Source organism: Sarcophilus harrisii, chromosome 1 (assembly GCF_902635505.1).
Source record: "Sarcophilus harrisii chromosome 1, mSarHar1.11, whole genome shotgun sequence".
NCBI classification, from domain to species: Eukaryota; Metazoa; Chordata; class Mammalia; order Dasyuromorphia; family Dasyuridae; genus Sarcophilus; species Sarcophilus harrisii.
The window spans coordinates 89420145-89445099 of NC_045426.1; the positions used below are offsets into that span (position 1 = coordinate 89420145).

A 24955-nucleotide genomic window follows, 5' to 3' on the forward strand; every position below is an offset into this window, starting at 1 on the left:
AAAGACGGCGAAATGGCCAGAGAGGAGTGGCCCATTGATCCAGAGCAGCGCCCGGGAGGAGGTGGGAGCAGCCACTGGCCTTGGGCGACCCAGACTGTGTCCAGAACTCCCTCTTGGGGGATGAAGCAGACCAAAGCCTGGTTCTGGTAGCCACCACACCTAATCAGGCTCTCGGCTCCCCTTGGGCAGACTCCGACAGGACTCAGAACCAGGTCCAAGCTACCAAAGAGCCTTCTGATTGCTGACTCTGGCCAAGCGGGGCAGCCTCATGTCCTCTGTCTGGATGTGTTCGTAACAGGACTGGTCAGAGAGAGAAAGCAGATGAGTCAAGCCCAGCAGGAGACTGCAAACCCAGCCCCCCGAGGGCGGCCACCGGGCCCAAGGAGGCCGGAGCCAGACAGCAGACATCGGGTCCACATGTCCGTTACACTGAACTGCTGCTAGCATGGCTGGAAAGCCCATGTCTGAGGGTGCAATCGCCTCTGGAGATGAGGAAAGGGACAGGGACGAAAGTACTGGTTTCTTGGGCACTGGGACCTGTGTCTTCTGGAGACAGGCCCTCCTCCCACCCCCCAATGCCCTCTGTTCTGACCTGTACCCAGGAGGGTTTATTTAATAACACTCATTAATCAGGAGGCAAGAAGTCTCCTTCCTAAAAATTATGAATTGGGTAGACAAAAGATCCCTAATCTTATCACAACTCAGAGGAAGGAGGAGAATAGAAACTCACTTAGATATTGAATAACAGCAAAGTTTAAATCACTGTGTAGATAGTTCTATTTAACCCACTGCCATGGTTAGAGACCCATCTTAGAGCTGATTGACCCAACTCAGGGAGCAGAAAGAGACAGCTATATGTAGGGAATCATGTAGTGGAACTTGTATGATCTTTCTAGCCTGTTAAAAAGGGAGGGTCAGAGGGGTCATCTCTCAAGTCCCTTCCCACACTGACCTGATTCTATTAATAAAATAGATCTACTCCTGTTAAGACACCAGTTCCCCCCCTTCCCCATCCCTCACCTCTAAGGCAGTCAGCAGGAAATCATACAACCCTCCTCTGTGGATAGGATCCATCATGTCCCTGATCAGATGGATTTCTGCTCCCAGGTGCTGGATCCTAGGAAACACAGCCAGAAACTCATCAAGCCTCCTTCAGGGGTGGCGCGGGGAAGCAGTTCATGATCCCACTGCCGGCACCCTGTAGTTCTGTCCTGTCCTTGGAAGGACCACCAGCCAAGCCAGCTAGAAGGGACAAAAGGGACCCATTTATGAATCCCTCACATGCAATCTGGGCCAGCCTTCTGCCATTCCTTAGCTTACCGGGCCCGGGACACCACGTAGATGAGCAAGGGCAGCAGGTCATCCATGGGAAGCTTATATTCCCGCTCCAGAACCCGGGAAACCGTGTTCTCAATCTCATCATAGGTCTTCTCAAGCATCTCCAGCTTCTCCCGGGGATCCATTGTGGTGCTGGGGTAGAGAGGTCGCAGCTTTAAAAACCAGAAAACTGTCTTCATAACAGATTTGTTCAGGGAGTAGGGCAAGTATCACCAGCCTCCCTTTCAGTGAAGAGAGATCAGTTCACTTGGATCACACAGATCCAAGTCAGAATTTGAAAATAGGTCTCCTGACTTCATTATGTCACCCAGGGAAGGACAGGACACCCTAAGATCATCTCATCGGTTAAGTCTTCCTTCATGTAGAACTATACCTTAGGCCGGGCCAGACTCTGGGGGGAGTGAAAGGGGAAGAGAAGCTTCAATCTGGAATGAATTTCTTCTCTGCTCCCAGTCTGATGGAGAGTCTTTGCCTTCAAGGATCCCCCCTGGTCTAAAAGAAGACCCAGCCCTCAAAAAGCCCCCAGTCTAATGGGAAACCCTAAATCCTAGCACTGAGGAATTCCTAGTGTAAGTCAGGAATGAATCACAAGTGGACTAGCATGGAAACGTTTTTGAAAATACATAAGCCATGTTCAGAGAAGTACTAGCTGAATCTCAGAGGTACGTGCATTAAAACTAAAAGGCAGCAGGAGTGATGGGAACCAGCCAGAGTAAATCAGGGAATATTTTCTGATGGAAACAGGCTGTGAGTTGTATTTGGAAACAGAGAAGGGGAGGCAGAGATCCCATCCAAAGAATGGCCCATGTACCTAACAGTCTAAACTACAAAAACCCAGAGCAAATCAGGGGATATTGCTAAAGAAATGTAGTTTAATATATTTTAGCATGTATAACATATATTTGATTGCTTGTCATCTAGGGGAGGGGATGGGGGAAAGAAGGGGAAAATCTGAAACACAAGCTTATGCAAGGATCAATATTAAAAAATTATCTGTGTATCTTTTGAAAATAGGCTTTAAAATTTTTTTTAAAAATTGTAATTTGAAAAAAAGAAAGAAAGAAAAAAATGTACTTTAGTAGAATGGAATAAAATCATTTGACACAGAAGAAGCTGTGGGCATAGAGACTTTGAAAGCTGGCTAGGGAGTGTGTCTCAGTAGAGAGGGGATTTTGATGGACCCACATTTTGTTTTACTGCCAAATCATGTGAACGAGTGGATTGGGAGCCATTGAGGTCAGATATTGATGACTTGTACATCTACTTAAAAAGCAGTTCACAGTTACTATATGAAAGTTTTGAAAAAATAAATAGAAGACCAGAGCAAAATCTCGGGAGGAGCACCTGCATGAATAATGGGAAAATGGGAGCATTAAGGTCTCAGGTCAAAGCTGACAGTATTTACTGGCAGGTTTGGGGTTAGAGTACCAGGCTGCTACCTACCTGGCCTAGGATAAGGGCATGGACTTCAACTATGGATGGGAATGAGAAGGGGATGTTCTCCCCACCTCCAGTGGGAAGGAAGGATAAGGGTCCACTCTACCCCCATATGGGCTGTTGACCCTGAAAGTGTGACTCACACGATCTTCTGTAAGCATTCAGTGGCAGAAAGGAAGCACTTGTCTTTAACCAGGGAGTATCTCTGCAAGGGGGACAGCAAGAATCAAAATCAAAAATCAGACTAGGATCCTCTCCCTATCTTCTACCTTACCTTAGCCCCTCCACAAGCCCAACCTAGAAATCAAACCTCTGCATCCTGATTATCCTCAGCACTTCAACATCTGTCCCTAAATGACCCCTTAATCCCCAGCCTATAACTGAGACTCCTGTAATCAGGACTAGTCAGGTCAAACTTCACTGAAAGGCCCATAATTCTATCATTGTAACTTATCCCAGCACATGGGAGCCGAAGAGGACCTTGGAGATCATCTAAATCCAACACATCCATTTTAAAGCAGAGGAAAATGTGTCGGAGTGTGACTGGCCCAAGAATCCACCCCAAGAGAGTGGCTGAGTCAAACCTATAGCCCAAGTCTCCCACCTCCAAGCCCAGTGTCCATTCCATCTGGCAGCTCCTCCAATCTAGACAACATGAGTGTTTTTCCCATACCTACCAGGTCTTTGTTGTCCATCTCCCCTTCTCCCAAATTCTGCCTTCCTCTCCATTCAACCTTAAACCTGGCTCTCTTCCTAATCTCTACATGCCTTCTAGGAAGTCCCTGATCCCAGAGACTTCAGGAGAACCTCCTCATCTTTCACTCTGCCTCTACTCCCTGTAGCAATCAGGTATCCTGCCAGAAGTTACCTGGGCAGGCTGTCATCTCACCTGATTGGTTGTCAGTGTGAGGTCCTTGAGAGGCCACAGGTGCCTGGAACAAGAAGAACAGGTTTTAGAACAGAGAAGGGGAAAGAGGCTCAGACTCAGAGCTGGGTAAGTCAATGAGCATTTTGCGAAAATAAGCTATAAAATATTCCTGAAGCATGTCCCTCTAGAGCTGAGAAGACCCTTAGAGATGATCTACTCCATCACCATCCTCTCACTGTATAAACCCCTCATTGTAAGTAAGGCACAAAGACCAAACCTGCTCAAAGTTACACAGCTAGTGAGGAGCAGAGGATAAAAAACCCAAGCTCTCCGGCTCCCACCACTGCCTACTAAAGCACCTGGCGGCACATGAGCTTTGGACCTGGAGTCAGGATGGAGCCGAATTCAAATCTACCCTGACAGTACTTGCTAGCTGTGGTTAACTTCTGTCTGCCTTAGTTTATTATTGTTATTATTAACAATAGCACCAAGATTGTTGTAAGGATTAAATGAGATAACATGTGTAAAGTAATTTGCAAACCTTAAAATGTTGTATAAACCTTCATCATTACGGTTATGGTTTTTATTGTGATGTGATTTTCCCAAGGTCGCAGTGAATTAGCAGAAAAGCCGAAGCTAGGTCTCCTGACTCTCACCCAGGGGTTTACCCAATTATAATACTTTGTCTTTTCAGCTTGTGACATTTAAAGACAGGCTTGATGTTAACCTTACTTATGATGGTTTCAATGGGAAAACCTTCAGAGAGATACGGACCCCCTGAATACCTCCTCTGGTCCCTGTCTATTATGTGCCCTCAGTGATTCTGACCAGCTGCTGCTCTACATTTTTGGCCGGAGCTCATCAGTCCGTACCAAACCGTGGAGGAAGCATATTTTAAATGAAACAAAGCAAAAAAATTCCCTTTTAGTTTCTCAAGAAATGTTTCTCCAATCTTTCCAGATTGCTCCCTTTAGGCAAATGAGAAGAACAAAGGCTGAGACCTTCCTTTGAAATTCAGTAAGAATGATAGCTGAACATAAGTCTAGTATAGATAAGATCATGGAGCTGTTCCCCCTTGCCTTTGAAGTGACTGGCCTCTTGACCCAACTCAAGACTTCTCTTTGAGAATGCTAGGTTAAGATTTTGATCAAAGGAACTCCTTAGGAGGAAGGGTCCAAGAGGGAGCTGACCATTTCTAGAATGTTGACCCCAAACTACATTTTAACCTCTTATGATCTTATCTTTGTTCAGGATTCCTTTAAATGTTACCTAAAACTTCCTGGCAGAAAATCATGTTGGAGAATATGGAGAACTATGCTAGCCTGACCGTGTCTTCAAGCTAGAAATAGTCTGACTATAAAGAAAATCGCTTCTGGCAAATTAATTCACAGAATACATTGTTAATATTATTTTTTTTTCTTTGACACCGGCACATTCCCAGTCCCTGCCCATGAGCCAAGGGGACCCCCGCTCACTTCTGCACATCCAGGTACTCCAGCACCTTGGTGTCCGGGAACAGGCTGAGGTGCACTATCCCCTGGCTGTAGAGGCCGTCTTCTTTCTCATGGTACAGCATGTACAGCATGAAGAGCTCCGGATAGAAGCAGGGCAGGATGAGGGGCAGGACCAGCCTGTAGGCCTCGGGGGCACTGGGGGAGAAAGCAGAGTTAGCTGGGTAAATCTGCAGCATGACCTTCCTGCCAATAAGGCCAAAGCCACAGGTGGTGGCTGTTAAGTCAGGTCCAAGGCTTGGAGACCTTTTGGGCTGTTCTCAGCAGAGATTTGATAGTATTTGCCCTTTCCTTTTATGAATGGGGAAACTGAGGCAAACAGGACAGTGACTTGCTCAGGATCACCCAACTACAAAGTGTCTGAGGCCAGATTTGTCTTAAATTATGACTCCAGACTCTGCCCCAAATCATATCCCCTCATTAAATAGCTATTGAGAGGGAGCTCAGGCTTCCCAGTTGGACCACCTCCAAAATAAACGTATCACATTTTAAACTCCCCAAAACAGTTTGACAAAATTGTCTTATTTGATCTGCCCAACATCGGAGCGAGAGAAAGGATCCTTTTCCCCCACTTTTACCAAAGGAGGAGACTTAAGCCTTGAGAGGAGAGGTTTCTAACTCCAAAGTCACAGAGGGAGTCAGTCACTAATGGAACAAGAGACTTCATTAAAACCCCAACCCCAGACCCCTCTCTACCATGTTCCTTTGTCCCCATTCAGATGGTTCCGGCAAGTAGTTCCTGAAGCAGGGGTACAAAGGAAAAGGCTCTTTCTCTGGGATACTGAAGGGCTGACACAGTGACCTCCCCAGGTTTTCACCACCCAGTTGCTGGTGTTCTCATCTTCCTTCCCCTTTTCCCCAAGTCTCAGGTCCCCATTTGTAAAGTGTTGGTGGGTAAGAATTCAGCAATGGTACAAAAAAGTAAAATACAGAAAAAAAGACATGGACAAACTTGGAACAAAGACTACAACACTCCTATAAAAGTGACCAACCTTCAGTGGCATATTTTATTGATAAAATAAAGTTTAAATTATTGAAATCCACAGAGCTCACTGTAGGGAATGGCACCCCACCTCCTGAACCCCACCAAGACTGAATGTTCTCTCAGCCTCCCTCTATCCCTGAGACCTCTCCTCTATAGGGACACCAGAAGGTGAGATGAGGATCATAGAATTTAGGAGTTTAGAGACCAACCAGTCCCGAGGTCCACAAACTCTAGCCTCCACAGCCGGCCAGTATTTATACTAAAAAAAAATTAGCCAGATGGTAGTAATTTGCCAACCTCAAGATTAGTCCACTCCCTTTCTCTTAAAGTGGAGGAAACCCAAGGGTTCCATAGTTAGAAGAATCGAAATTCAAATACTGGTCTGGGACATTCAATCTATTGCCTTTTCCACAAAGACTCTCCAGAAGGAAAAGTCAAGGGCCTGAGCCAGCTGCATTCAGGAAAGCTCACCCCTGGGGGGCAGGGAGTAGCCTGGGCTGGAAGTCTGGGGCAGCTGACTCGGAAGCACCAAGACAGAGTGGGGACCCCGGGTACCTTTTATCAGCGTCTTCACGCTCCTCCTGGATCTGGCCCTGCTGCTTCAAGGCCACCCGCAACAGTCCCCTGCAAAGGGAGAAGGAGGAAGGAGGCCGTTGTTCCAGTTCTCCTCTCGGAGCTGGGGAAGGCCGCTGGAACTCCTGAGGAGCCGCCCCCACCTACCGATAGAAAGCCCAGATCTCCTTGGCGTGATGCTGCACCTCCTCCTGGGCCAGGACCAGCAGGTGCTTGTTGGCCCCCACGCCGGAATAAGTGGCCTGGAAGGCCAGCGTCAGCAGCTTCAGCAGCTTCCCCAGAGGGTGGGCGGAAGACTTCAGGGCCTGCAGAGGGAAGGAACCGTTCTACCCTCCCTCAGAGGCTCACCCGGCTGCCCTTTGTCCCATGTCCTGCAGGCACCAAACCTGGAGCACCCTTCAAGATGCCCTAGGGACAGAGCTGGGCACTCGAGTGCCGCCCTCCCCTTATGCCTTATAAAGAAACCAATCTGTAGCCTTCCACACCAGGGGCTCTTAACCCTTTGTGTAGCACGGATCCCCTTGGCGGTCTGGTGAAGGCTATGGTCCCTTCCCAGAATGATGCTCTTCAATAACCAAAGGAACAACAAAATTTCAGTTAGACATCAGTGAAAATAATACAGATATAGTGGTTCGGGTTTTTCCCCCACCAGAGGAACCCCCTGAAATCTGTCCATGTGGACTCCGGGTTAAGAGCTCCTGTTCCCCACAACGTTGAGAGCTGGAACGACTCCAGAACAAAGAATATCAAAACTGAGAAGCCCCTTGAGACGTTGAATATAGAATGTTTGGGCCACAAAAGACTTTGAAACTCTATAATATCGGGGCTAAAAGGGACCCCAGAACACAGGAACGTTGAATATCAAGGTTAGAAGGAGTCTTGTAAAATAGAACACAAAAATGTGAAAAGGTAGAGCACAGGATGTCAGGGTAAAAGGACAGAGCACACAAAGTTATAGTTCGGAAGGAACTGATCAGGGATCTAGACAGAGGAGAGCAGGGAGAGAGGAGACCAAGCAGCAAACCTGAATTGAAGCTCAGCTCTGCTATAAAAGCATCGTTCGACACTTAGTTGATGGTGCTCAGAAGAGTCTGAGGATGGACTTACTCTGGGTTTTCTCTGACATTTGGAGGGATCTTTTTGCCCAGAGTACTAGGAGGTTACACAACCAGTATGTGTGACTTTTGACTATGTTCATCTCCCTGGCAAATTAAACCTAGGGCTCTGATGGTAGGAGCTCCTGTAAGGGAGAAGGGAAAGTGGGGAATAGACCGCCCCGTTACGATGGCACAGAATTGGGGACTAGATGGAGCAGCAGATCTCTAAGCTCAGTATGTGGGTGCTAAGAGTCCCAGGGCACCCTCTAGAGAAGGGAAGGGTTTTAAAGGTGAGATGCAAGATCAAAGTTTCCCTACTGCCTGCTCCCTGGATCATTAGGGCAGCCTTTCCCTGAATCCCGAGCTACCACCACCCTAAACCAAAACCAAGACTAAACTCTGAAGACTCAGCTGCCTGGGTCTCTTCCCTGCCTACCCTGTCCACAATCAATCCATACAGACTGAAATGTCCATCGCTCAACCACTCTGCAAGACACTTCTGGGGCTGGCGAAATGCCCCATCTGCCATCCCTCTTCCTCTTCTTACTAATGAGCCAACCCTAAATGTCCTGATGGAAAGAGCAGGAAGAATGGGGAAAGGGAAGCCCACCATCTTTCCTTACTCTCTGCGCCCCAATCCCAAAGCATTCACTCTCTCTACTGGATCAAGAACAGGAAGGGAAAGATGAATGCAGAAATGAATAAAAAAATTTCAGTAGTTTATACAGGGCCAGGAAATGCAGGCGAGATGGATGAGTGAATGGATGATGGAGAGGTGACCATTCATTCATTCATACTGGCAGGAAGGAAACTCAATTAAATTTTTTTTAAATAGTTAAAAAGGTAAATAGCCCCAAGGGTCAAAGGCAAAAGATGTACTGTATTGTTTCCAAGTAGCTGAAGCCTCAGGAAGTGTGGCAGGGCAAGCTAACTGTCTGATCTTTTAGCTTCCTCAACTTTTTTTTTTTTTTTTTTTTTTTTACATGACCAAACCGTTATTTTGCTGTACAAAAAGAATCGGATTCTGAAATATTGTACAATTAGCCTGTGAAGGAAATCCAAAATGCAGGTGGGCATAAATATAGGGATTGGGAATTCAATGTAATGTCAACTTTCTCTTATGCAAAATGGGAGTGTGTTTTATTTTATTCTGCTCTTTTGGCCTCATATTAGGACCCAGCCAAGCATTCATAATAATAAAGATACTGACATTATATATAGAACCTTAAAATTTCCAGCATGTTTTTCATGCCTTATCTCTTCTGCTCTGTTCAGCCCATTCTTCACAGCAGGGATTACTTCTGTTTTACATGAGGAAATTGAGGCTCAGAAATGTTATATAGTCATATATACATATATGGTCACAAAAAAAAAAAAAAAAAAAAAGCAGAGGGCAAAGATGAACCCACCGGACCTTTCCTTGGCTACAAGTCCAGAGCTTTTCCCATCGTGCCAGGCTGCTTTGGAAGGCATAAACCAAGGCTCATGGGTGAGGCTATTTTTCCCATTCCTGCCTTTTGGAGCTGGGGCAGAAGCCGGCACAATCCCCTTCCCACCCCCACCGGCCCCCATTACTTTCTGAAGGTAGAGTTGGAGTGACTCTGGCTCCCGGTGTGTTGGCAGTTCTGCAAGAATGTCCTGGATCTTTGCTGAGACTTCATCCGGATTACTTCTGGGTCCCGGAAGACACCAAAACATCTCATGGAATTCATCATCCTAAGGAGAGGGGCTCCTTCCTGGCCTTTTCTCCCCCCTCAGACTAGGGATGTTTCCTCCTCAGAGCCCAGGCTAGGACTGGGCACCCGGAAGGCCTCAGTAAATAAAGTGGAATGAGGGAGGCTGAGTGAGAGGCGGCCTTCCCACCCACCCGTCCATCCACCTCTCTGTCTCCTGAGGTCAGGAAGGGGAAGCTGGCCTGTGAGCTACTGTCTTCACCTTGGGGATGGCCTGTCACCCTTACCTGTCACAGAAGAGATACTCCTGGGATTTCCGGAACTCCTTAATTGTCTGGATGTGGAAACCCAAGAAAGCTTCCTGAGCATCCTCTGGACAATCAAAGCGGATGAAGTCCCGGAACTGCTGGTAGATGCCCGGCCATCGGCTCTCCACAGGAAAGGCATCGAGCCCCAGCTGGCTGGAGACAAGGAGAAAGGCTGGCTCATGTGGTCACCAGTGCCGTCAGCTTGTCCCTTCCTCAAGTAGTAGAAATGAGCCAGGGTACAAGCCAAGAGGCATCATGGTTCTGGAAGGGCCAGGGAAAGGGAATGGCAAGGAGAGGAAGACCAGCAGAGAGAAACACATAGAAGAAACTAGAGAAATAATTATGTCCTAGCAACAAAGAGTAGCTGAACAGAAAGAGAGAGAGGCAGCAATGGAATCTGGCAAGGATAGAAAGAATAAAGATGGTGGAGATAGTCAAAAGAAGCTAAGGAGGGAACAAGAGGCAAAGGGTCACAGGAAGGCCCTCAAGATACTTTGCCCCACTTATCCTGGGTCCTGTCAACCTATAGTGTTTGTGCATCTGGGATGGGGTGCACACCTCTGGCCACAGCTCCCCCTTCCCATCTACAGAACCCCTTAAGTCAGAGTCCAGCCACCCGTCCCTCAATGCACAGACCAGGGGGGTGTCCCAGTCTGCCTCCTCTCAACAGTCCATTAAGAGCAATAAACCAGTTCATTTTAGAGCAATCCAAGGACCTAGCGGTCAGTGATCATGTTGTGTGAGAAGAAAAGGGGAGGGAGAGAAAGGAAGAATGGAGCTGGAAACAAATGGGCTCCCTTGGCCACTCTACTGCCTCCAAACTCCTCTCTGTTCATCTCTGCTATTAAGGATCTGAACCAAACTGGGGAGGGGAATTTGGAGGAGAAAATCACCTGAGGGGCCCAGAGTGCTAAGTGAATGCCCCTCACTGGATTAGCTTCCTGGGATTTGACAGCAAAGGTGGAATTATATCTACAAGATAAGATGGATCCTCAGGTTCTTTGCAGCATTTACATTGTACATTCTAAGGTCAGCTTTCACTGTAATATTTTATGTTTTATAGTCGAAGCTCCAATATTTTTTTTCCTAAGGATCCTTTAAGTTCTGAGATTCCATAGTTATGGGAAGGTCCTTTACAGTGATAATGGTCTAGTCCCTTTTATAGGAATATTCTATGTTCTAAAGGCCTTCCAGATGTAGCCCTTCAAGTTTTTTGGATGTATTATTCACTTGTTCAGGCATTTCAGACGTCTGACTCTTCTTAACACCATTTGGAGTTTTCTTGGCAAAGATACTGGGGTGTTTTTCCATTTCCTTCTCATTTTACAGATGAGGAAACTGAGGCAAACAAGGTCACACAGCTAGGAAGTGTCTGAGACCAGATTGGAATTTAAGATGAGCCTTCCTGACTCCAAGCCTGGTACTCTATGCATTGTACCAACTAGTTCCTTCTCCATATTCTTTCATCTATCTAACAGAATCCATTAGAACCTTTAGGTCAGGCCCACTTTCCTTGATTCAAGAAACCTAAGGACAATTTCTTCTCTATATTCAAATGAGATGCAAAGATATGAGGAAGGGTCTTGGAAATAGAAAAACTGGGTTCTCACCGTTTACAGGTGTGCATGGGATCCAGAGGGTGAGCGGTGGTCTCCAGGATACCCTGGGTATGGAAGCCTCTGCCGACCCCAGTACTGAAGGATCCCTTTAGAAAGTAGCCATTAGGAAAAGTGATTTTGCCCTGGAATAGAGAGAGAGAACAAAGTCGGATATTGTGCTTGTGAGCAGGGAGACCTTCCTTTCTCTTCCATATGGAGCTGGTTCCAATGCTTTTGGTTGCTACCAAGTTGATGTGATGAATTCATCAATCTTATCCTGCAATTTGCCTGGCACGGGCTCCCCTCAGTCATGTGCTACCTACCCCTCTGCACAGTATAATAACAGGGACTATCCATCTTTTGTGTTTGTATACACCTGGTATAGTGCCTAAAACATAGTAGCGGATTAATCATATTACTAATAATTAATGATAAGGGGAAAATAAGTTGGTGTGTGGTTGATTAATTGATTGACTTTATCTATAGGAGACTCCTGCAGAAGGCAAATACATGACCCAGAAGGATAAGTTAATATCTATTAACACTAAATTCCTCCTCCAAAGTCTTCTTCTACTACCTCATTATAACCGACAAGTGACCTTGAACTCTTTAGGGCTACACCAGCGGAGAGGAACATCGGGCATTTCCCACCAGCTTGGGGCAGTTTCAAATACGAGGGTCCTCTAAGGGTTTAGCTAAGTCCAGAGAGGTTCGTGGGAGACAGCTGGCTACCAGGGGATGAATGAGACAGGCTATGGAAACTCATGAAACTTTCCTAACCCAGCCTTCAGCAGACAGAGGGTCGACACTAGGGAAGTTGGGAAATCCTGGCTGGCTAGGATGCGTTTAAGGGAGAAAGGGAGGAACTGGCTACGACCAGATTGTGTGAAAGAGTCTATTGAAGCCTAAGAAGCTTGAGGTTTGCTTTGTGGGGCAGGGGAAGAGAAGGAGAAGGTCATTAAGTCTGCGAGGCTCGAAATAGAATGACAGGAATTGGACAGAGTGGGCTCTTGATGATTGATTCTGGAAGGTCAATGAATCCATCCCTCAGCCCCAAAGTCCAAAAAGACCCCTGCTAACTCTGGACTTGTTATGCATTAGTCAATGTCATCATCTTGTCTCTTCCCCTAAAGGAACACAACTTAGTCCAACCCCAACCCTGGCATTAATACTGATTCTGGGAAATTAAATCTGGGAATGGGAGAATTTAAATGGTCTTATGCCCAAGGCCAAAGTTATAATCTACTGAATTTATCCTACGTTGATCCATTCTATTGAATGGTTAAACGGAGGCTGCTTACCTTCCCTGTGTAGGCCAGGTCTTTTGTAAAACTGCCCTCATAGAGTGAGTCATCTTCTGATAGGAGGATCCCAGGGCCCTGGAGGAGATAGAGTAGAAGGAAAGCCCCGTGAGTGAGTTCTTACAAGTATTAGGGGCAAAGAAGAAGCAGTCAGCACCTCAGCTGGCCAACAGAGTAATTTTATAATTTTTTATTTTTAATTTTACAAAATTTATATACAATATAAATAGAAATATAAAATTTATAATTTTATAAAGCCCCTCAGATAGCAATTATCGACTTGATCTCTGACAACAATCTTGTGTACAAATATTACTTTCCTATTTGACAGAGGAGGAAACTGAGGCACAGAGACTGACTTGCCTCTAAGTCACACAGCTAATAAATATAACACAGCATCTTATTATCCGTCAGAGATGTTACCTCCAATGCAAGGAGAACTGCTGGAAAATGACTTCTGACCAATAGAGACCTCAAATAGCACCTCTGTAAAGCACTTAGCACAAGTTTGTTATCCCCATTTTACAAATAATGAAACTGGGATTCATAAAAAATAAATGATAGACATAAGGTTATATAAGATCACATGGTAAGTAGCAATCTGGGATTCAAATCCAGGTCTTCTTCAGTTGTACCCTTTCCTTTAGACCAGAGGTCTAAGTGCGATCTGGGGACCCCCAGAATCTCTAAGACAATTCCACTGTCTCTAATACCCCTTTCATGGGGTCCAGGAGTCAAAACTATTTCTGTGGTAATACTAAGGCATTTTTTTCCCTATTCAAATGTTGCTGATCTGTTTTTCAGTTGTGATAAAGGCCTCATAACCCCATTTGGTTTTCTTGGCAGAGATATTGGAGTGGCTTGCCATTTACTTCTCCAGCCCATTTGAAAGATGAGGAAACTGAGGCAGACAGGGTGAACTGACTTTCCCAGAGTCACACAGGTAGTAAGGATCAGAGGCTATATTTGGATTCACAAAGACAGGGCTTCCTGCAGGTTCACCCTTCTCTCCCAGATAGCTATCCTATCAAATACTCCTCCCCTTTTTCCAACTTCAGATCTGTGTGAAATCAGATTTTCTTCTTATACTTCAACCAAAACAACAAATAACAGATAGAATGCAGATGTAAATATGAGTATTTATTTTCCAATAAATCGGGCATTAAAGAGTTTTGCAAAAATATATAAAATATCACTCTTTTTACTAAATTTTTTTTGTTTTGAAAAAGTTATCTTTCTTAATTCATGTTTATTCATGTTAACACCCAGTGAGTTTATTATTATAATTTTTAAATGAATACTTAAAATTTATGATTTTTAATTTCGAATATGCTAAATATTGATAGATATATCCCAGATATATAAGAATTTTTGAAAGGAAAGAGGGTCAATAATTTTAAGAGTCTAAAGAGAACCAGAGATCAAAAAAGTTTAAGAAGTTCTGTACTAAACTTTTGGTCCTTTGTACAGGTTTTCACATACCACACATAGTCTTTTTTTTTCTCCCTGAGGCAATTGGGGTTAAGTAACTTGCCCCGGGTCACACAGCCAGGAAGTTGTAAGGGTCTGAGGCCAGATTTGAACTCAGGTCCTCCTGATGTCAAGGCTGGTGCTCTATCCACTGCACTCCTAGCTGCCCCTCATAGGTGGTCTTAATGCACCAAAGTGAACTAGTCACAGAACCACCAGGCCTTCTCAGGAAGACCAAAGAGATTAAAGATTCTCGGGCCCTTTTGACCTCCATTGCAACACTGTGTCTGTCGCAGCGTGACTGGTGCAGAGACCCATTCTGGGCCCTGACAAGCTGTACTAGGAGCGTGTATAGGACCAGAGCCGCCGGAGATAGCCTGCACGCAGGAGGGAGAACTCTGCCTTTACAGCCATAAAGCCTGGATGGCCCAATGTCTGCAGTGCTGGACTTAGTCAGGAAGGCCTGGCTTCAAAATCTTACTCTAACCCCCCAGTAGCTTCTTTCTTTTAAAGAAAAGTCTTATTTAATATTTTCCTCCCAATTACACGTCCCTGCTAGTTTCAAGACCATGGCTATGGCTCTTAAATTCAGCCTCAGTTTTCTTAACTGTGAATTGGGATAATATCTATAGTATCTACTTCTCAGGAGTGTTCTGAGATTCAAATTGTATGTGTGTGTGATGTGTTTGTGTATGTGCACATAGACACACACACACATGTATATATAAAATCTCATTTGAACCTACATAAAAAAATACACTCTTTTCTGAAACATACACCTGTAAAGTTATATATGCAAATACAAAGGGATATGTTTGTGTATTATATATATATATACAAATTTATACACATACTCATTATATAGATAGATAGATAGATCTGTATATACTATATATCTATGTATATACACACACACACAGCTTTTTAAAGCATACACAAAGGCCAGTTATTCCTGTTAGATCCTAGCTCTGCCGCTTATTGGCTGCATGAAGCCTCTGTTTCCTCATCTGCAAAACAGAGACAGCACTAACAGCGTGCTACATTCCTCAGAGGGCTGTTAGAAGGACCGAATGAGATGGGGTGAATAGCACGGCTTTAACCCCATGGGGGTCTATGAATGTCAGCAATTAATAGTCACTTGTTACTAGCAAAGGATTTTCGTGCTCAAGAACGGGCATAGGCTCTGGGAGAAATTTTCTTTTTCTTTTTTTTCTCTTTAGTCTCTAGTAAGATCCTTTTTGAAAAATATAATCTTTGGCCCTGGGGGACCAAAAAGAAGAAGGGATTTGGCTTCCCCCAAGCCAAGAAAGGTAGGGCAGTCCTCCCTTAGAGGAGCGGTCTCCAAAGGCCAGGCCCAGGCAAGAGGCACCGAGAAAGCTGGGACCAGAGATGGGGAGAGCTGAGGTGGGCCTAGGAACACCTATCCCTCTGGCCTGCATATGATTTCTTTAAAAATAACCTGGTGATGCAAAGTTTTTTTTTTTCTTTCTTCCTTTTTTTTCCCTTTTTTTTCCCCTGAGGCAATTGGGGTTAAGTGACTTGCCCAGGGTCACACAGCTAGGAAGTGTTAAGTGTCTGAGATCAGATTTGAACTTAGATCCTCCCGACTTCAGGGATGATGCTCTATCCATAGCACCACCTAGCGGCCCCTTAACTCAAAGTTTCAAAAATGAATGTTAAAAATTGTTTTTATTGTAACTGGGGGAAAAAATAATACTGAATTAAAAAAAAAAATTTTTTTTTAAGAAAATGACCCGGTATCACCCTGATATTCTACTCAGCCTCTAAATGTTCCATGTTCCAACTATATGGGAAAACAAACCTGGGGCATCAGCTTTCTCGCTGTTCCTCACCCACAATGCTAATCTCCCAGCACCACGGCTGTCCTCCATGGCTGGCATTCTCTGCCTCTCGACTTCCCTCGAGTCTCAGCTAAAATCCCATTTTTCTGTAAGAAATCTGTGCTCCCCTTAATGCTAAGACCTTTCCTCGGAGACCATCTCCAGTTTTTCCTGTACGTTGCTGGTTTCTGCACAGCTGATTCCATATCATCTCCCCAATGGACGATAAGCAACTCTAGGGTAAGAAGGGGGTTTCTGCCTTTCTTTGTCCCTTTAGCCCCGGGTACAATCCCTGGCAGATAGTGTTTATCGACTTGTCTCAGCCTGACTTCTGTCCTTGCTTCTGTGCCCCTGGGCCTGGCTTGCCCTCCCTCACGTACTGAAGTCCTACCTATCCTGTATCGCCCAATTCACATTTTCCAACCACTCCTTCACACCACTCTGGGAGGCAGGGAGTGGCTTTCACAGCAGAGAGAGTGAGACTCGGAGAAAGTAGGGGCTCTGCAGGAACCAGGGCTCCAGGTCCTCCTATCTTCCTACTATACTCTCTTGCCCTTGTTAATCAACCCTCAGCATCCTCCGACTCACTGTTAACGATTTCCCCAGGGACCTCTCATAGCTCCTTTAAAAAGAGCCGAAATCCCACACTTTCAGGTTTGTGAAACAATTTGTCATTTGAACCCCACAATTCTGTAACATTATACATTGGATATTATCTGTGTTCGTCTTCTATAAACTCTACAAGACCAGAAACTGTGTATTATTTGAACTAATGTATCAAATATTCCTTATCTCTAAACAAACTGCTCTGCCCACAAAAACTATTAAGTATTTGTTGCATAAATGGATATATGAGTGATCAAAAGAATAAATGAATGAATCGTTCTCCACTGATGAGACCAATTTAAGACTATTATCAGTGGGCTCACATGGGAGCGAAAACAATACTTACCAACACCCTTATTTAGGATTTAAAAGTAAGCCCTACTAAGTCTTTTCCCTTTCAAAAAGGCATGTAATATATATGTACATATATACCCATATATATTTGGTGTATAATGTCATCACTCTTAATGTGTTGTTCTTTTTTTCTAGCTCCTTAGCACTATATAGACAAGCCACTGTTGTAAATTGGGGAACAGAAAGAAATCCATGCTTGGTTTAAATATCTGTTTTAATGTTTGGCTGTATTTAAATGTTATGAATTTTTTTTTTAATTTAAATAGCAAGTAGAATGACTTACCACCATCTTATCTGCATGAAAAGTCCTCTGGTAACAGATGCCGGATTGGGTAACCACAATGCCCTGCCCATGCCGGTGATCAGCCTGCCACATCCCAATGTAACGCTCCCCTCTGAGAAAGAGACAGAGACATTCCAGTGTGGGGGGACTGGAGGGAAGAGGGGTTGGATCACCAACCGTTGCCCGTTTCCCTGCACCAACATCCCTTGATAATAGTCAGTTTTACAGTATAAGAGTGGGTGCTATTGGCAAGATACCTCACAGACAAGCCATGTGGGATCCCAGAGACAGATGGAAAAAACTAAAGAGACAGCTAAAATTTTCCCTAGTACATTTATTTTCTCCCTTTCTTTAATTCCTGTACTTTAAAAGAAATGAGTTCACTACTGATTAGAAAAATGTAGATTAAAACTCTAGGTACCACTTCACACATGTCAGAATGGCTAAGATGACAAGAAAAGAAACTGATAAATGTTGGAGCAGAAGTGAAGAAAACACTGACACATTGCTGTTGGAGTTGTGAAGGGATCCAGCCCTTCTGGGGAGCAATTTGTTACTATGCCCAAAGGGCTAACAAAATGTGCATTCCCTTTGACCCAGAAGGGTCGCTATCTCAGTAAGAGAAGGGGGAAAGGACTGACAGGAGCAAAAATGTTTCTGGTAGCTTTTGTGGTGATGAGAAATTAGAGAGATGACTATTAATTGGGGAATGACTGAGTAAGTTGTGGTATATGAATGTGATGTAAGACTATTGTTCTGTTAAAAATGATGAGCAGGCAGTTTTCAGAAAAGCCTGGATTTATATGAACTGATGCTGAGAGAAGTGAGCAGAACAGGAGAATACTGTACACAGCAACAGCAAGACTGTGTGAGGATCAGCTATAACAGGTTTAGCTCTTTTTAGCAATAGGTGATCCAAGACAAATTCCAATAGACTTGGGATGGAAATGCCATTCACGTCCAGAGAGAATGAACGCAGACAATGTTTTGCCATTTCCTTCTTCAGCTCAGTTTGGAGGCAAAGGTTAACAGACTTGCCCAGATAGAACGCAGAACATACTATTTTCACTTTTTCTTTCCTGTCATGATTGTTCCCTTTTGTTCCAATTTTTCTATCACAACATGACTAAAACAGAAATATGTGTGAAAGGGCTATACATGTATAACTTATAGGATTGTTGCCTTGGGAGGGGAAAGAAAAGGGAGGAGGGCAAAAACTGGAACTTTTCACAACTCGGTTGTAGTGAGAAAGCGCTCTGGATTTGGGACCAGGAGACTCAGATTCGGTACATTATCAGTGTGACCCAGAACTAATACCTTCATCTTTCTGGGTCCCAGCTGTTTGTGCTGCATTCTGAAGAGGATCATGACAAGGGTGGGGTGGACCAATCATATCATGATATGACATTATCCATGACATGTCACCGTATCATGACAGCATTCAGAAGATCTCAGTCTTCTCTCACCCTTTGGAGTGAATCTCTGAGAAATGGCCATTTTGGGGGTACTTTTCTCCTCTTTACTAGTGGAGAAACCATGCGGCTTAGAAACGTTTCATCACAAGATTAAAGTGGAACAGTTATCCGGCAAGGGCTCATATGCTTAGTGACAGAGAGGACTTTCAACGTTATCTAGTCAAGGCTCCTCCTTTTATGGGCAAGGAACTGAGGTCCAGAGAGGTTAAACAGAGCTGGAATTCCACCCCAGGTCCTCTGACTCACTCATTTACAGAGGATGCGCCTGAGGGTCAGAGAAGGAAAGGGATTCCCAGCAGCAGAGCCAAGGACTCCTGCCCCTGCTTCTCCAGTTCCAGCCCTGGCCTTTCTCTGCCATACTCTGCTGCCTGCCGAGATGAGCTCTAAGCCCCAGTTTTCACTTTCCCAGTGTGTAAGCAGAAAACACTGAGAATTCAGTTCCTCGGATCATGGATTCAAGGCAGAGACATTAGCCCAACCTCATTCATTTTATGAAGTAGCATCTGAAACAGGATTTGAACACAAACCGAGACTCCTATCTACTATTATGTCATGTGTTCTGCCTCTCACGTGAATCGGTGTCCTTAGAAGTGTCCTGATCTGAGATGCTTTTAGAACTAGAAAATCACATTTTCCTTGAGTAGAAGACTTAATCAAAATAGGGGATGTATTGAATACCCTGAGACAGAACAGGAAGCCAGATCCTGATGCAAACTAAGGGCGCCTTGTTTATTGTTGACCAAAGGAAGCGGGGATGCCTTTTTTGTAAAGAAAACGAAGAGAAAGATCCTTTGTGAGGAAGCCAGAGCAGAGGCTCTTTTTTAACCATTTTAGTGCCACAGATGTGGACCACGTCTCAGGATCAGGTTTTTAAAATGAACAAAATACAGTATTACAAAGAAAGCAGATTATATTGAAACATAGATTTCAAAAAGATTTCTTAAAACCAAGTTCATGAGCACCAAATTGAGAACTCCTGTATTGGGGAGAAAGCAGTAAGATTCTTCTCAGAGAGTCTGTTCTCACATTAACATAAATCTCAATTTATAATTCCATACACCCTCCCACTGAAACCATGTACTTTTGTTTTCCCATTGCTGCGGGTTCTCATTTTTGCTTTCATGATGACTTTAGGCTGGGCTTTTCTGGTTTAGAGGGAAAAAGGAACTCTGCCAGTAAGAACTTCCCTCCAAGCAGATGCTTGTGCATTTGTTCAGCAATGTGTCCGACAGATGGGACTGAAAGGCAAATCTCCCGCCCTTCTTCACCTTCTCGATATACCTTAACTGGTTCCAGTCACTGTAAAAAGCCATAGATCCGATCATAAATTTCAAAGGTCTTCCATTTTCTCTCTGTGAGTGTCCTGTTCTGCCCATCAGACTAGCAGTTTTTACTCAGGCAGCAGGTTCCCAAGAACAGAGGTCTTAGTCTACAGGCTCCCTTTTGTTTTTCTTCCTCAAACAAGGCATCCCTAAAGACAAAGACTGTTTCTCTCAGATTTTGTTCAGAAGGCAGTGACAGACGGATGAACTGGTTGCTAATAATCCAGGAGAGATGCCTCTGTGAGCATGAGGACCCTCAATCCCCCCCCTAAGACCCTTACCTGTCTTTGTCCTCCCAGACCCCATAGCCATTCTTCTTGTCCCTGTCCCAGTGTCCCATGAACTTGAAGGGCTGTGGGGCCTGAGGGGAGCTCTCCAGGATCCCAAACCCCTGTCGCATGTTGTCTTGGAAGTAGCCTTTATACACAGACTCATTGGCGTACCTGGAAGGGAAGGAGAGGTTTGTGGGTCAGCAAATGCCAGGAAGGACAGACTGGTCAGCTCATCCTAAAGGGGGCTCATTCCTACAGGAGACTGTGGCTGAGACACTGTGGTGTTTAAAACTTGAATGGGCCGTTTTATAAAGTAGCAGGTTCCCTATCTAGAGAGCTATCCAAGGGGAGGCAGGATAACTGCCTCTTGGGGAGGGGGTGGAAGCTTAGGATCAAGTTAGACAAACTTGGCTCTGAGGTCTCTTCCAACTAAGATGCGGTCATCCTCTCCAAAAAATGTTCCTGCCCTTTCCCCTTGTTTAGGAGACTAATGAGGCTAGAAAATCCTGCTACAAAAGTCATTGCTGCCTAGGAAGAGAAACATCTAGAAAGAGAATTCCTAGAACCACAGAATGTCAGGACTAGAAGGAATCCCAGATTTAGAAACTATCTAGTTCAAGTGCTTAACCCAAGACTCCTCCATCCCCCCTGCCAAGGGATTCATGAACTCAAATGGGAAAAAATTACCAATTTTTAAATATAATTAGTTTTATTGTAATTTTTTTCATTTATTAATTCTGAGAAAGGAGTCATAGGTCCACAATACAAAAAAAAAAAATATATTAAGAATGCTTGATCTAATTAGGCCCTTTTCTTTTATAGAACCTGGGAATCATGGAAGGAAAGAGATCTGGAGCAATGGGAGCTGGGCTTGGGCGTTTGTTCCATTATATCCTGCATAGAAATAGAGGACGGGGTCCCAGTCCCTCTCTCCTCCTCACCCCTTCCCTGTCTGGTCCTTGCCTCCCCCAAGGCCCAGGATCATCACTTACTCACAGATGCCATAGCCCTGCATCCGGCCCTCCCGCCAGTGGCATTTGTAACAGTCATACTTGTCTTCAGTCCCACTAGGAACCAGGTGGATCCCAAACCTATGGAATCAATCAAAGATGGGGTATGAAGGCTGTGGCAACCTCAGACTCCTCTTCACTCCCCTATCTCCAGGACTACATGAGATTATACCTGTGGTCCTGTCTATTTCCTGCTTCCTAACCCTTTCCCTTTTCCCCATTCAGCTTTAAAACCTTCCTCCTGCAGGAAGAATTCCTGGACTCATAATGATAATAATGATGATGGTGATAATCGTGATGACTTATCTATAAATCCAGGAAAATGGATTATTTCTAATAAGAAGATGTATACACACAGTTTTGCAAACCTTGAAATACTTTGAGCTATTATTATAATTATCTTTCTTGTTTAGTGATTTCTATTGTGTCCAACTCCTTATAACCCCATTTAGGGTTGGTTGGTTTGTTCGGTTTTTTAACAAATATACTACAGTGTTTTGTCATTTCCTTCTTCAGCTCAGTTTGGAGGCAAAGGTTAACAGACTTGCCCAGAGTCACAAAGCTAGTACGTGAGGCCAGAATTGAACTCAGGGAAATAAGACTTCCTGATTCTAAGCCCCACGTTGTATTCATTGCCCCACTTTATCACACTTGGATGATTACAAAATCACTTTATACCCAACAGTCTTATATGGTAAGTAACTCTTATTATCTATGTTTTAGAGATAAGAGATTTGGCTAAAGTCAAGAGGGTCAAACCTGCATGAAAGCCGAAGAGAACACATCTATCTGGCCTGCCGCTCCCTGTCTAAAAAGGCATTATTCCCTCCTCTCTGCTCTTTATCATCTCCTGCACAGGGTCCAAGCTGGCCCCAGGAGGCCTCAGGCCTCAGAAGCCAAGCTCCATCTCCCCTTTCCGGGGCGGCCGCTTCGGCTTCCCTGCATCCCAGCAGGTCTCACCCGTGCTCCAAGCCCCGGTGGAAATCGCCAACATGATTTCTTCCATCTGGCCACTTCAAGGTGCCCCTGTGACACAGACAAGTAAAAATTAAAGGCAATTTGAATGTCAGGGACAGGAGAGAAGGCAGAATGTGCTTCACTTGTTCCTTAACTGCTGGACAGCAACAGCTTGTCCCTAGGATCGCCGACAAGGAGTGTGGAAGCAAGGAGAACCACAGATAAAAGTGACTGTGTCATTTTAGGGAAAAAGACAATAGCTGGCAGGTACAAGTTCATTGTGCAAAAAAACGCTGGATTTGGTGTCAGAAACCTGTGTGACTAGAGCTCTCCCAAAGTAGAAGGGACTGGTTTTTAGGGAGGGTCTCTTCCTCCTCCCTTGGAGGTCTACAGAGAACATGCCGAGTATATTACATCAAATTTTCCTTTTGTTGGGCTAGAGAAGTTCATCTGGCTTTCAAATACTTCCCCTTGTCACTCACTTTCCATGAGGCTTCCCCCAGGACCAACTGCCATCATAGGTGGCGAGACGGAGCCGGTCCTCGGTCCGGAAAGTATAGAGGCAGCTGCGGGAGGCAGGAGGTTCGTCCCCCTCCGGATCCTGGTCCTGCTCCTGCCCAGGGATGTCTGTCTTCCCACTCAGTGCCTGGCAGATGGCCTGGTTCATCTTGGACAGCCAACAAGCCTGCAGGAGAAAAGCTACAATGGACATTTCAAAGGCTTGGGAAGGGTAGAAAAGAAGCCGGGGAGGGGAAGCCATCCCACTTTTTTCATTCCTACCACTCCTAAAAGGACACTCCATGAGGGAAGCTTCTTGGATTGGACAAATAAGTGGAAAGTCTCCAAACCCGTCTGTGTATTAGAACTTCTAGGTGGTGGAGTATACAGGGAACCCCAAACTATGAATTAAGAATTCCAAGAGTTAAACCCTGCCTCAGACCCAATAGGCTTAATCAGGCCACTTATCCCCTGGAGACCAGATCAGATCACCAATAAACAGGGCTTTGCAAATCTTAGAGCAATCTCAACAGAGACAGAGAGATAACATGAACAAGGATGCTTGTGGTTCAGGGATGCGACCCCTCTGCTTTCCTGGATCAACCTCCTCCCTGCTCACCTTGCTGTGGGCATCCCTTGCAGAGAGAGAGAATTCTTCTTCAGGTGTGATGACATGGAACTCATACCTGGAACCCGAGGGCAGAAATTACATTAAGCAGCCATGATAGTAATCCAACGGTGTAGTAGGGACCAAGTCACAATGAAGGATGCTGGGAAGCCAGAGGTAGAGATACAGAAGGAGAGTGCTCTCTTCACTAGGGGCCCTCCCTGAAAACATCCTTACTACGGAGGAGGAAAAGCGAGGGGAAGTCCAGTCACTCTCTCACAAGAAATACTCACCTGCTGGAGACCTGCGTCTTGTCAGGGCTGGCCTCTACCCAGACCAGCTTCAGGTCAAAGGTCTGGAAGCCATTACCCTGAAAGACCAAGACACAGCATCACTGACTGTGAGCACCTGCCCCGAGCCCCCTTTTGTCATCGTTCAGTTGTTTCAGTCAGGTCCAAGGCTTTACAGCCTTGGTTTCATGGCAGAGATACTGGAGATGTTTGCCATTTCTTTCTCTAGTTACTTTTACAGATGAGGAAACTGGGGCAGACAAGGCTAAGTGGCCCTGGTCACCCAGCTAGATCAGGCCTTCCCTACTCCCGGCCTGGTGCTCTATCCGCTGCCACCGAGATGCTCCAACCACAAGTGCACTTAACCAATTTGGCCACAACCTGGGTTGCAGTTGTGGCTCTGCCATCGATAAGCCCACAACACAGTGGGAAGTGACCTGACTTCTACAGCCCTCAGTTTTCCTGTCAGTGGAATGGACACAGTAAGGAGACACAAATCATGGGGACAGGAGCCCGAGCTGCCCAGGTCCAAGCCCCAGCCCAGATGGGCTGCACGACCGTGGACAAGCCCTGGCTCTCAACAAAGTGACCAAACATGGATCACGCACAGCCTTATGGGCAACCCCCTGCCCCAAACCCTGGGGATGCAGTGACTTCTGTGCTAAGCCAGCCAGGTAGGACCTGCTCACGATAACCCCGGAACATGGGGCGGAGCTCCGCGTGGAGATCATTTTCAGTAGACATGAGGAGAGAATGGAATGAAGGAAGCATTTCAATGGGCAGACATGGGGTGGAGAACCCCGAGTCCTCAAATCCTCCTCTCGGAAATAAGGCTGGGAACGCTCCCATTGCTGACCCCACGACGGGGTGAGATGTACCTGAGCCATTAGAATTACTAGGATCCAGTACTGAGATTCTCCCCTCCCCTCTTCTCCCCTGAACTCCCCCAGCTTCTCTGGCATTTTAGAGCTTGAAAAACACTTTCCTTCCAACAACCCTGGGAAGTAAGGATTATCTCATTGGACTAGGATTATTGTCCCCATTTAAAGAGCAATAAACTACCCAAAGAAAGAACACTAGGAAATGAATGTAAACTGCTTGCATTTTTGTTCTTCTTCCCAGGTTATTTATACCTTCTAAATCCAATTCTCCTTGAGCAACAAGAAAACTGTTCGGTTCTGCACACATATATTATATACAAGATCCACTGCAATCTATTTAACATGTATAGGACTGCTTGCCATCTTTGGGGAGAGAGCGGAGGGAGGGAGGGGGAAAATC

At 45.2% G+C, this 24955-nt stretch overlaps 1 protein-coding gene across 2 annotated transcripts in view; it reads right to left on the reverse strand.

The window, feature by feature from the left end:
* Positions 1-196: 196 nt before the first annotated feature.
* Positions 197-24955, reverse strand: part of ALS2CL (ALS2 C-terminal like) — a 50009-nt gene continuing 25250 nt past the window's right edge. Inside the window, exons 8-26 of one of the 2 annotated variants that reach the window (XM_023497999.2) lie at positions 23678-23754; positions 23397-23463; positions 22762-22964; positions 22283-22348; positions 21305-21403; positions 20322-20483; positions 17244-17355; positions 12690-12767; positions 11401-11531; positions 9770-9943; positions 9385-9478; positions 6860-7017; positions 6695-6763; positions 5119-5292; positions 3665-3707; positions 2919-2980; positions 1321-1470; positions 1021-1117; positions 197-300 (exon numbers count right to left, since the gene is read on the reverse strand). In XM_023497999.2, coding sequence (XP_023353767.1) covers positions 220-300; positions 1021-1117; positions 1321-1470; positions 2919-2980; positions 3665-3707; positions 5119-5292; positions 6695-6763; positions 6860-7017; positions 9385-9478; positions 9770-9943; positions 11401-11531; positions 12690-12767; positions 17244-17355; positions 20322-20483; positions 21305-21403; positions 22283-22348; positions 22762-22964; positions 23397-23463; positions 23678-23754 — 2097 coding nt within the window. In that variant the 3' untranslated portion in view covers positions 197-219. Of the gene's footprint in view, positions 301-1020; positions 1118-1320; positions 1471-2918; positions 2981-3664; positions 3708-5118; positions 5293-6694; positions 6764-6859; positions 7018-9384; positions 9482-9769; positions 9944-11400; positions 11532-12689; positions 12768-17243; positions 17356-20321; positions 20484-21304; positions 21404-22282; positions 22349-22761; positions 22965-23396; positions 23464-23677; positions 23755-24955 lie in introns of both variants that reach the window. The other variant, XM_012543448.3, reaches the window with a different exon arrangement.